Source organism: Catharus ustulatus, chromosome 1 (genome assembly GCF_009819885.2).
Source record: "Catharus ustulatus isolate bCatUst1 chromosome 1, bCatUst1.pri.v2, whole genome shotgun sequence".
Lineage (NCBI taxonomy): Eukaryota > Metazoa > Chordata > Aves > Passeriformes > Turdidae > Catharus > Catharus ustulatus.
The window spans coordinates 89,221,353-89,235,013 of NC_046221.1; the positions used below are offsets into that span (position 1 = coordinate 89,221,353).

Here is a 13,661-nt window from a genome sequence, read left to right on the forward strand (position 1 = left end):
AAACATTGGTTAAAATTTCTTTGGAAAGAATTCTGTTAGTTGGTTGCCTATTTTTTTTTATAATAAATGTTTAAGACATAACAGTGCCCAGCAATGTTATTGCAATCCACCCCCCTGTGGTGTAAACAACTAAGTAATGAGACTCACCATGGGATTTTTGAAAAATTCGTATTTTGCGTAATTCTTCCTGAACAAAAATTTACTTTCACTTCCCATTGTGGATTCAACTTGAACTATGAGCTCATGATCTTCCAAGCACCTCTCTGTGGAAAAAGGACACAATGTTAACATAGCCAACCAGCAGGAGTGAGACCAACTAAGAACAGAAGTTAAAACAACTCAGTGTAATTCCATTACCTTTTATGAAATTAGCAAAACACATTCTAGTTTTCCAACCCTATTGCCACGAGGAAATACTTTGCTTTGTAAAGTATTACAAAGTTTAACATTATATAGCAGTGTTCTTCAAGGAATTCCTATATCAGGGTTTCATAAGCACTGAGACTTTTGAGAGAGTAATATATTTTTTGTGTGTGTGCAGTAGCTACAATAATAAAAACCTCTTCTTTTGGCACTGGTTATGTGCTGTGGAACTGGCAAGGTGGACAGGTTTAAGGTGGAAAAAAGTTACAGAAAGGCCACTGTTAGGTCTTGAACTATCACAGAAATACAGTGTTGTATTTGATCACACTCTATAAAACCAGTTCATTTCAAGGTGAACTTCAGGCCTTTATTGTAGATGCTAGACAATGGGGTTTATTATGAAAGAGGTCACAGGATCTACTTTACAGGAATACTGACAGAGACAAATGTTTTGTACACATGACAGGGCAATTTTCTGCTCTAGATTTGGTTACAAGGTAACTCCCCATAACCACCACTTCTCTGGTCAAAAGAATGACACATCAAAGCATGAACAGATAGCTTAACAAACCCAATTCACTGAAAGCAGTAACTCGAAAGAAGGCAACTGGCTAAGTGTGCACTACTTAATGAACTCATTATCTTGCCAAGTCTCCAGAACTTTCTGAGAAAATATTTAGGTATTTTTCAAAAGTTTTAACTAGTCAGTGCTTTCATGCCTTATATAATACAAAATTTAAAAATTAGATCAAAAAAACATAACTTTTGCAAAGCTTTAAACAAAATGCCTGTGACTTGCTGATCAAAGAAGTTTGGACAGTCCCTTCCCCACTTTGTGTTCTGGCAATCCTTGTATTCCTACAGTAAGAAATGCCAGGCTGCCACCCAATTTCTCTTGGGGTGTTTTCAGGATAGAAAGCAAGCAGTCATTGGCATCTCAAAAAGAACAAGCTCGGAATATCACCTGAATTACTGAACTCAGCAGATTATGTGGTGCTCCTTGATTGAAAATGCAACCTCTGACTGAATGATCCCACCATCTTTTTCACCTCCACTCAGGCTGTCAGTCATCACCAGCTTATTGATGACTTCAGCATTTACTGTGCATTTGTGATGTCCAGCCTATTCATAGACAGTGTTTTCAAAGGGGTTAACATTGAAAAACCTCCACAGTGTTCTGCTCTCAAACAAAGAGCTATTTCTTAGTGCATCAGGCACATCACTTTGAAGGGGTAGTTCTTTGGCTGATGTGCACAACTATACTGCTACAGGGTGGCTGTTAATAAAGAACATTTGGCACCAACTCAGCATTCATCACCTAAACGTACACATTTCTAGGATTATACAGATAAAGTTTCAGGTATTGCTAATCTGGTGCTACTACTATCATGATTTTTAAGCAACTGGTGAAGTCAAATCTTCTTCACATTGTGATGAGGACTTGTGGGCCTATGAGGGTGAAGGGCTTATTTTTTAAACTATGTTTCCTACAGAAAACATTAAATTACATTGGTATGAAGCTTCATCATAGTATGAACCCTGAAAGACCACAAGTCTGTTACAGTCTTGCTCTCCCATCACCCCAAGCTGTGGTCTTCACTTTCCTAACACACTAAAAATTGCTTGTCAGGGACAAACTGATTGTTCTGTTGTGAGGAAATGAAGTATGGATGAACATTTGTCAATTGGTATTTCAATGTTTAGTTTGTGTGAATATACTTAGCGCCTGATTCTTAAATATTTTAGACAAATCACCTAGATTATGTAGTACTCTGTTAGTACATCAAGACCCTTTTGAGATTCTGCGGTGATACTCCTGCTGACTTAATGTTTATATTTTCTTTTTGATGGCCAAAGCCATCTTGGAGGAAAGGTGCAGCATTTCATAGCACATGCATGTGAAAAAAAGGAAGCTAGTCCTGGTCAGTTTGCTGTTACTTCACAGAAGTTGTACACTTGGGAAGTGCTTGGTAATTTGCACTCAGTTGGTACAAACAGGATGAACTTGACACACAAGCAACTCAGCCTCAGCCCTGCTTTGAGCTTCCTGCTACAAAACTAGAAGCACAGATGTCAGCCTGTTAAGTTCAGTTCAATAGGTCAGTCTGTCTTCAAGTGGCATTGCTGTTGAAGTGACCAGAAATGTGTCCTTTCAGTTTATCTGATAGGCCCCACTCAGTCTCCTCTACACATTTCCTGGAACAGCCTTTCCCCCCACCCCACCCAAGTTAATCTGCATTATTATCAGAACTTCTACTGAACTGTAGCAGTGATACAAGGTAGGAAAAGGAGCTGGATTCCATCATGAACAACTCACAATCATAGCCAAAAATTCCCAATCAGAGAATCACTACAAATGACAGGTGGACCCCTGTATGAAACAGCCCGCCCTGATTTTGCATTTAAACAAGTGCTGTGTTTAACTGTTCCACTTTTAATTCACTCACATTAAAGGAAATCAATGCATGTTAACCAAAAAATCTAGGTACAAAACTGTAGCAATGCTTTCTTCTAATTGTCACATATTTCAGAGCCCTACTATGTTCTCTCCTGCTTCAATTGTATTTAGTAAGGTGTACAGTCAATTCTGAAACTGTAAAAATGACGTTTGTAGGTAGGGAAAGATTCTTTCAGTGTCCAGACACATACAATCACGTGAATGTCTTCACCATTATTATTTTTGTTAATGTCCAAAACATAGATCTCTGTCCCTGTCCTAAACTGATGATAGATAAGCATGGAATAGACCATAGGGAGAATACCACATTTGATAAACAGGTCAAGGTATACTTATAGTAGCAAATGAAATAATGAGACCAATTCAAATTTCATAGACTGCTTAAATATTGGCTACAATGTGCTTTAGATAATAGTGGTGCAGTGCAGTAGGAACCACTTCCAAATATCAGATCAAGAAAGTCTGATGTCAAATTCTCACACCACTGCCTCCAGTGAGACCAAAAGTATTTTGTGCAGTCAAATAGCTGTTTAAAGTTAGGTGCAAGCACACATTTTGTCTGGAATATACTCGGTTATGTGTATGACCCATGAGGTGAGGGCTCCTTCCAAAGTGGGACCTCGAAGACCAACACAATGATAAATATGCAGCTGGCTTCAAAAATTCGATCTTGTCTTCAGTCTGTCCAATAGTAAAACAATGAATTGGTTCTGCAAACCAAGCTCTTTTGGAAAGTACTATTAGGCTAAATATGAGGAGGAAGAAAAAGATGGTGAACTAAATGAAGGAACTCCTCTCTTTTGGTGGGCCTCAAGACTATCACCTAGAGCATTAAGTCAGCAAGGATGTATTGTATAAGAAGTAATGTCTTCTAGAAACACAGAATTCTGACTGTTCTTTCACCATATTTCTCTTCACACTAAGTATTTATTCACCATTGTTTCATATTTATACCAGCAATGTTATATCTAGAGGAACAAATATGGACTATCAGATGCCTGATGATAATTTCATCCAGGTTGCAGATGGATTACTACCTTGATCTCACAGTCTCTGAAATACAGGAAAGCATTTAAGCATTTAAGAGGAGTTAGAAATAAGCAGCCAAATAATAAAAAATTCAAACTGCAACCAAAACTGGTGGAAGCATGAAAGTTAGTATTTAATGTTTTCTGAATATCTCTACTTTGGACTCCGAATTCAAGAAACTGGATGATGTTGCCTCCTGTTAAATGAACTCATTTATTCCCTTTTCTGTCCTCATCCTTTCAAATATGTGAAATCTATATAATTACATTTTAAAAAATTCTTTAAATATTTTTTTCTTTGTCTGTTGAGTTTACACCCTCAAATGTTGCATTACTTCTCACACAGATCTACTGTGTGGCATACTGTGGAACAAAGTTTGGTGGCTGCTGAAGTCCCAACCTGCACACCCCGCTTCTCTGGGGGCCCGCTTTGTGCTTCAGTGTGAAATAGAGGTCCAAGGCAGGCAGGTCCCCATGTATATAAATGCAGCCCGATAAGTATCTTGCTCTTTTCCCATCATTGTTAATTACCAAGTTATTTGTGTGTAAACAGAAGCTTTTGATTTCCTAATCAGCCTCCTGCCCGATTCATTCAGAGATGTCACACACCAGAGTTTGACAGCACAATTAGTCACCATGGAAGCTATTGTGATGTCACAAACACTGAATTGTGGCATCATTGAATGAATCTGGCAGGAGAAGGATGTTGGTTACAAAGGAGAAGGCTTCTGTTTACACAATACCTTGGTAATCAGCAATGATGGGAAAGAGAATATAGAAAAAGAGAGCCTGGTAGTTTAATAAGCATTGATAAAACTGAAAATTTGTAAAGGTCTTTAGAAGCGCATGTGGTGTATTTAAGCTACGGAGATAAAGATTCTGTAATTTATACCTTAATTCTTCTCCTCATCCTATGTCCTCAGAACTGAGAGTATATCACAAACATAGACCAGTGAGTGTTTCATGGTAATTTTTTCATCTATTTCTACATTAGGAGAGATAATAAAACCATTAAATAATCTGAATATCCTATGTGTTTGGGTTTTTTTAAGTGTTAGTTCTGCAGAGCAGTGAATTTATTAGTGTTCAACAGTATTGGTTCAGGGCATCACATTTCCAGCAAATCATTTCCTTTTTTTATTCGTAAGGGTTCTGAATTACATTTTTAGACATAAACCCCCTCTGTTAGCTACAGATAGCATTCACAATTCCAGTGCTGGCGATTGCAGCTTATGATTTGCCTTCCTCTGTTTTCTAGAAAAAACATTCCCCATGAAGTATATGGACTAATACTTCAAATGCTACACTTTTTAAAGCGTTATTGTACGCTATGGAGAATTATAGATAGCGTTATCTGTGCGATATGCTGTTGCAAGCTGCACAGCAGAACCCTGTAACTAATCAGTGCCACAAAATAACAGGAAAAGCAAGACTGAATAACATGAGATCCTTTCAGGTACAGTAATTAAACCAATTCACGGTGTTATTTAATTCCCCACGGTTCCTCCTCTTGCTGCCTTCTTGAAACTGTAACCATGACACCTTAATTTCAATCAGGTGGAGGAGCTGCTGCCTGGAGAGCAGATACCACCGCTGGTCCAGAAATTGCCCATGGATTTGTGGGTGGTGCCACCATTTTTTCCCTGCCTGAAGTCAAGTTTAGCCAACCCCCTCCCCCACTTCAGCATGTCAAGCTTTCATAAGCATTACTGTAGGTACGTAAGGCTGAGTCTGTTCACCCAGGTCTCCCAGCTGGTGATGAGCTGAGCTGTTTCATAGGACCGTACTGTAAGGATCAAGCTTAATTTGCCTAAGCTGTTTATTTGCAATAGCTTCAGACACAGAAAGGTAGCAACAGAGTGCTAGCGTGAAGATTAGACAATTCTTTTTTCTATATAATAAAAAAAACAGAGGATGGGAAATAGGGAAAGGACTTTAAATGGCTTAAACGCTTTACACATCAAATTGTAATACACAGAAAGCACGTATGTGACTTCAGCTAATTGTACAAATAAAAGCAGTGGAAAAGAAAACGTTCCGTCTGGAAGCACATTTATATGAATTACACATATTTTATCTTCCCAGGTAACCATGCCACCCCTTTGACCATTCCCTACCTAATCCTAGGTGAGGGTGATGCTCCACTAGAGTCCAGCTGTTATCATCCACACAATGACTTTTGTAAACGAGCAGCTGACAGAGGTCCCTGGCTGTCATGTCTGCTAGAATCTCGACCACTTTGCTTGTTCCATCTTCACTAAAGACTTTTACATCCTGCAACATAAAGGGTACACTTACAGATCAACAGCTCTGAACATAGGCAAACCACACAGCTACTGTAGAAAAGCATCATCCTCTTGGTGTGAGGGTTCCAAGCACCTTGGCAGCCAGGACAAATGAAATGGATGATTCACTTTATAACACTTTCTCTCGATGCCCCCTAGACCTATTTCCCCTCCCCCCTCCCCAACACCTCCCTGCACTAAACAAAGATTCAGCAGGGTTAATATGATCACATACACAGGAAAAGTGAGAGAGCAGGTTCTGTAGAAAGCTGTGTAAGGTAAGCAAACGTGAAACAATGTCGAGAGAGTACTTTGGCAACAGTGGGCGAGAGAAATCACATCCAGTCAAACACACACAATTTTCATTGCGATCTCATCGGAGGCCTCTGCACATTCACAGAGGAGCAGGCCAAGACCCCAAAGATTTAAAAAGGCTCTCTTGTTCTCCACTAACTTTTTATTGTTTCGTGTGGGCAAGTCCCACTTGCAGTTTGCCGGCAAATCAATTACCTAGCACAGTCCACACATTTCTCTCCCTGCCCTGACTTCTCTTTTGATCCTAGCCTGAAAGTAGTTTACAACCAAATGTGCATACGCTGCACATCCTAAATATCAATGGGGATGAGAGAACAAGTCAAGAACCTTCTCCCCCACCTCCTGAATTATACAGATGCTTTTCTCTTTGCATTGTTCTGCTCAAGCGAGAGACACTTTGCGCAAAATTATTTCTCTGGGCAAATGTGCAGGTCCCAGATTTAAATCCGTGTTTAAAACGTTCCGCATACTAGGGAGAGAAGGAGAGTCTAACAAAAACCTGGAGGGTAATTCGATATGGAAAATCTTACCTCAACGGCACGTAAAAGGCAGCAGTCGGAAGAACAAGATGGCATTTTAAATGGGGATTGCCTCTTGAGAGTTAGTTCTCTGCCTCCGCCGACCCTCTGCAGCCTGCGGCTGGGCGCCTGGGGTGCCGGCGGCGTCAGGGGCGGCCGTACCCTACCTGTCACGTAGCCCCTGCTATGGGGACTGTTTCTGGGGAGGGAAACAACTCTGCCAGAGCTCCACTCAAAGGGTTACACGCAATCTTTGCGGTAGTGAATCAAACCACACTGTGCAGACCAATCCTAGCCCTCCCTCCGACTGATGTAATCATTTCCCACACACTATCAGACTTCCAAATTATTCCCGCCTCCCCCATCCCCCCCTCAAAGAAAGCAAGAAAAAAAAAAAAGGAATTACAAAGGAGATGTGGGGTTTTTTTATGACGACCTCGGGGAGCTGGAGACCCCTGGGGCGGGCGCGGGGCGGGGTGCGGGGAGCCCGGCACGCGTGTGCTGCTGCCCCGGCGCCGGTGCCGGTCCCGCCCGCAGCCCGGCCTGCCCGCGCTGATGTCATCGCCTGCAACTTGGGCACTTGAACTTCTCCGCCGCCGCTCCCCGCCCGGCCCGGCTCCGCTCCGCGCCCCGGCGGTGCCACCGCGCCGGGGGACAGCGAGCACGGCCGGCGCCGCCCCCGCTGCCCCGGCCACGCACAGGTTCGAGCCCGGTGAGGGAGGAGTTAAAGCCTCATCCAGCCCAAGTGACTCAAACCCGCGCGTTCAGGAAACGGCTTCATCTGACAGCAGGGATGAGCCAGCTCTTTCAGAAGTGGGCTCTGGAGAGGAGGGGGAATCCCGGTTGCTCCGGGGAAGGCATGCGTGCTGTGCAACGCTACGGCTGCGCTCTGCCAACGCTTAGCCAAGCCAGAGGCATCCTCACACACGCAGGAATTTGTTGGGCGTGGGGGTGCCTCCGTTTTCTGTCCTGCGGGCAAGTCCGCGTTGTGTCACTAGCGCCGCGTCGCAGCAGAGCCCCGCATCACACCCGCAGCGGTCCCGGCCCGCCCCGCCGCCCGTGGGACACGAGTGGATGGATGCCCGAGACACCCCGCAGGCACCGCACCGCACCGCAGCGGGAGAGTGGGGAGCGCAGCTCCCGCGTCCCTCCCGGGATGGGCAAGCACATCGAAAAAACAGAATGCAACAAGACAGAAAGTAGTTATTTGTCTGGTTTAGTGGGGAATGGAAGGGAATAACACCCGCTTGATTTTTTTTAAATTTATTTTTTGTTCTACTTTTTATAGTATAGCCGTGGATTGGACCGAAAAGTTGGTGGTGAAAGAATTCCTTTCTCCTTTCAGCTTACTTTGTGCAAGTAACTGCACTTGCTGTATTGAAACGAAACTATTTTGGATAGATTTCCTGCCTGGGGAAGCAACCTGGTGACATCATTCATTCATTAGTCACGAGAAGCACAGCCCTCTGCTCCCTGCCTCAGCTTTCACAGGAGAGCCCGAATCAGGGATACGCCACAGCAATCACCACTTTTGCAACACCTGGAGGACAAACCCAGCCTCTTTTTCCTTTACTGCTGGGAACAAGGCAGTGATACAGGAACGGTGCACCTGATCACTGTCAGTGCCAAGTCCCAGAAGAGAGGCAAAGCTGTGCTGCTGGGGGTGCCTCTCCAGCCCGTGCAGGTGGAAAAGAGAGAGCTGTAAAACAATCACCACACTTTTCCCTGCTCCCAAGCATGGAAAACCTCAACGCTGTGTGGCCACCAGAAGAAAGCTGCAGCTGTCTTTTATGCTCATTCATGCTGTGCTCTCTCAGTATGAAGTAAAGAGGTCATGGGTACGTGTTCCACCCTCCCCCTCCTTGCCCAGAGCCTGAGCTGATGCCAACCCCCCTGAAGTACCACAGCATTTCAAACACTGCAGTTTGGCATGAGACTACTGTAATGCCATGTTCCCTCCTCTGGAGAGCCGGGTCCTGGAGGCAGCATCCACTGTTCCCACACCACAGCCACTATGGGAGTTGGGTTACAAACATGGATATGTTCATGCGTGGGACCTGTCAGCCCTTGGGGTGCTTACAGTGCCTTTAAAGCTCAGGGACTCGAGTGCAGTGGGTGGGCAGTGTGAATGCAGCGATGAACAAGTTAACTTCACTATTAATAGTGCCGTGTTTGCCATCAAGGACAGTGCAAGGCCATGTATCACCACTGACATCACAGATATAAAACACTGCATCAGGAGGGGATGTAATGGCCTGAGCTGAACCCTGCCCCCGGGGACAAGGAGACAGGCAGAAGTGAAATGAAACCCTGTGCCTCTGTAGAGGCGAGAGTGCAACAGCCCCTAAGAGGCTCACATAGAAGGGAAGGGGATTTTATGCCCCCACACAACCTTGCAGAGTTATGAAGCATAACCACAAATACGAAACCAGCTTGACGACAAAGCTTCACCTCCAACTTTCTGACAGCTTCTGTGCCAAAAAACACAGATAACAGTATTCCTGTATCACAGAAGGGACTGCATTTAAAGTCAAGTGGTCAAATCCAACTCTCTCTCCTTTTGTTGTTTTTTTTTTTTTTTTTTCCCCCCTAAGGAAGTACCTCCCACTTTAAGGGCTTCCTATTCAAACTTCTTCCAGCAGAAACACTTTTTTGCTTTCAAAATTTATTTGGGACTTACTACCTACAAAGGAAAATGAAGCACGATTCATTTGAATAAAACACTCCAATAATGAAAACACTTAGCCTGATGAGAGGTTCAAAAAGTTAGTCTGACACTTTTGCCCTGCATCCCTCCGAGAAATGCAGTGAAATGCAACAGCAGACTGCCTGCAACAGTGATTTACAAAAGGCCCTAATTACGTCAGCAGCACAAGGCACCTTCTATTCAAAATTAAGGTTAAGAATGCTAAGCCAACCAGAGCACTATATTGGCTGAACATTCAGTGCTTTACAGCGCAAAGGAGCAGATAACAGACTGCACCATTGTTCTGGGAAGAAGTCTTCCCCCAAGCTTTTCTTTTCTTTTTCCAAAAGACAAAAAGACTTTAAAAATTAAAAATTTAAAAGAACATTAATATTCATCACTTCAGTGGTTTCATATAATGGGTCGCGTATCTTCATGGCTGTTTCATCTTCCAGCCTCAGCTCCTCAACCTCACTGCAGTATTTTGTGTGTATCAAGTAATGCAAATATTTTAGGAATGTGAAGAGGAAAAAAAAAAACAACAACAAAAACCAGAAAACCCAAACAGTCATGTGATGGTCACATCATTTCTCTCCACTTTTTATGCTATTTCTTCTTCTTCAAAACAAAACCTACCACTATACACAATGATCACAGAAATTCACTCATATACATGATGTTATGGTGGAAATCTTCAGTGGCAAACAGATCTACATTTGCATTCTACAATCTAAAATTAAGCAGTGTAATTTATATCAGTGTAGACCAACCTGTGATATCCTGGGTTATGACTCCAAGTATAAGAAGGAAGCAGCAGTTATCAGAAGGCCCTCTGACTGAAATCTAATAGATAAAAGGTTTCAGTAGACTAGTTCTTTGAGAGTTTCCCTTTATAAAAGATGCAGATCAGAGACTTCATGGAAAGCTATTAAAATACACTGAAGAAGCATTACTAAGAGCTGCAGAAACAGAAAATTAGTCCAGCAAGTTTTGACTTCCATCCCCTTATTTCACTCATCAAGAGTGTTCAGACATGACAATAATAAAGCGAGGTATATAGAAGAGAAATGGAACTGAAATGTATGCATGTAGCTTGTGCAAGTAGAAGCAGCTATTACTGTAGAAGGCACCTCTGTACCAGCCAGGTACTTGCTGTTTTCACTGGAACCCTGTTTTGATGAGATCCTTTTTTCTGAAAGCTTTTTATAATCACAGCTTATCAGATTACAAGAGCAGAATCAGTCAGTGGAGGAATGAGGAAGCTTTCAATTATGATCGGTCAACTCAAAACTGCTGAAAACTCAAGCTCAGCCTGCAGGCTACCCTTGAACTGCTATTTGCCTAGTTGAAAAAGCAACAAATAAAGGAAGGTTTAGTTTCCTAAAGTTAATAACCATTCAAAAAGAAAGGCCTCTAAGCATGCTCTGTGCACACCTGACTGGCAAGCAATTCAGTCAACCACATCACATGCTGAAGCACCAGCCAGACCCCCTTCACTTGCCCAGCAGCATTAGGGCAGCTTTATAAGACATGGAAATTTCAATTGCTGCAATGAAATAAATATGTAGGTCAACCCTATGGCTCTTTTTGCCTTTTCTGTTGCACTGACCATGCAGGAAAATAGCCCTTCAGACAAACAGGTAACAGCAATACATCATGGATAAGATCATTTATACACAAGGCATCAGATAGTACTTCCTTATAAAACAAAAAAACCTGTGAGGTATTTGATCATTGCTTTTTTCCCCCCCTATATATACACATAAAACCCTTGGAAATGCTGAGGTTAAGGTTCTCATAGCAACATTAACTCTCTCCTCTGGCATGCACTATATTTAGGTACACATTTAAAAGCCTATGAACAACAGAGAACAACTGTTGTACAATCAAGATCTTAGTCTACGACTTTCATATTCAGAACAGTAACCTCAAAAAAAATTCCACAAACCCCTGCTTTAGCTGGCCATGTTTCAAAATCCTCATTCTGTCCCCCTTCACTGGGCTATTGAATTTTAACTCCATTTCCAAGGGTCAGAGGAATAATCAGACCTGAAGGGGAATCATAGTATCATCTTATGTTCAGTGGTCATCAAAACCAATACTGAAGTCATAAATTCCATGAGGGCTGTACCAGCAAGAGAGGTTTTGGGAATCACAGGGATGGGCAGGGGAGGATTAGTGGCAGGTTCAAGGCAGCATTGTTATTCAGAGGGTTAGCTCTTCTGAAGTCATCGTGTATGAACACCCAGTCACATGTGCATCCAGTAATTCTGGAGAGTTACATTCCTTGTGAAAGTAAGGGAGAGAGATGGAGCAACTCAACATCTAAAGCAGATGACAAAGGCTCCCAAATGTGGACTTCAGATGGAAGCCATAAGCTGTGTTGGCAAATTCAGGCCAGTGTGGCGATTAATCACGCAAACGTCCCTCTGCACTATTTACATCATGGTTTAACCCTAGCCAGCAGCTTAGCCCCACATAGCTGCTCACTTACTGCCCCCAGTGGGATGGGGGAGATAACTGGAGGGAATGAAGTTAGAAAACCGACAGGTTGAAACAAAAACAGTTTAATCAGAAAAGCAAAAGTCATGCACATGAGCAAAGCAAAACATGAAACTCCTTTCCCACTTTCCATGGGCAGGCAGGTGCTCTGCCAACCCCAGGAAAACCCATCATGAGTAATGGTGACTTGGGAAGACAAAGACCATCACTTCAAATGTTCCTTCCTTTGCCCCTATCCTCCTTCTTCCCCCAGCTTCATATGCCAAGCATGACACCACAAGGTGCAGGATTTCCCTTGGGTTAGTTGGAGTCAGCTGTCCTGTCTGTGTACCCTTGAGCTTCTTGTGTTCCCCTCCCCTCCTTGCTGGTGGGGTGGGGTGAGGACCAGAAAAGACCTTGCCACTGTGCAAACACTGCTGAGCAGTGACTAAAACATCTCTGGAATTATCAACACTGCTTTCATCACAAATCCAAAATATGGCCCCATACCAGCTACTAAGAAGAAAATTGACTCTACCCCAGTCAAAACTAGCACAATTACACACTGCAATTGTTGACATTTGAGCTTAAAGAAATAAGCAAAGTGTGTTACCTCGCATGTATACAAAGCACATGTAAAGGAACACATACAATGAGCACATTTGGGGTACTATTAAAGTTTAAAATAAAAATATTGCCAAAGCTTTTCCTCCTCTAATTCAAAACTTCATGTGAAAATTATTATTTGCTTTGCAGGCACTGAATTATCTGCTTCTATCTTCTCAAAACTTAAAGCATTTCTTAAATCTAAAAGTACTGCTCTCTGTATAGCATTGTATAGCAATTGCATCGAAGCATCTTCAAAAATCTCAGGTTTTACATACAACTGTGCAGAGCACATTCTCAAGACATAACCACTGCCTGCATGAAAAAAAAGATTTATTTCAATGTGTGTGCACATACTTAGAGGCTGAAGGTTTGGAAACTGTAAGCTGCTACACTGTAATTTCCATATTTTAAAAATAAATAGTGGAATGCAGTTTTAAGTGATACATACCTACATACAGACAACACATCAATTTTGTGACAGTATTCCCAAAAGCTGTTTCAACTCTTTCCCACTTTGGTTTAATGTTCAGATGTTCAGATAGATCATTTGACCTGTTTGACATTTTCACATCTTCCCACTCAATTCCTCATTTGCCTCTCATTTTTAGGTAAAAGAAAGGAGAAAGACTTTTTCAATCCTTCTAAGAGTAACAATAGGCCTTTATGAATTTTGCTGAAGCTTCAGAGTATTTGCAGAATGCTGGAAGAGAGAAAGCTTGAGAAGCAGTTTGTACAGGCTTTGACAGCCACACCAGCAAGCAGGGAGTACAGCAACAGCCAGTTCACTCAGTCCTGGATCTGGGGGTCCAGACTGTTCCAGCATTTTCTGTTAGTTTTGACTGTAAGTCTGTAAATGTGCTCCCTTCTCTCCACACAGCTCCTCCTAACAGCAATTACTTTTTATGCAAAAATCCTTTC

At 42.6% G+C, this 13,661-nt stretch overlaps 1 protein-coding gene across 1 annotated transcript in view; it reads right to left on the reverse strand.

Moving 5' to 3' along the window:
* The window catches only part of GRB10 (growth factor receptor bound protein 10), a 144,265-nt gene that overhangs the window by 18,600 nt on the left and 112,004 nt on the right, over positions 1-13,661 (reverse strand). Inside the window, exons 6-7 of the mRNA XM_033062934.2 lie at positions 5,967-6,123; positions 148-263 (exon numbers count right to left, since the gene is read on the reverse strand). Of these exons, the coding sequence (XP_032918825.1) occupies positions 148-263; positions 5,967-6,123 (273 nt within the window). The remainder of the gene's footprint in view (positions 1-147; positions 264-5,966; positions 6,124-13,661) is intronic.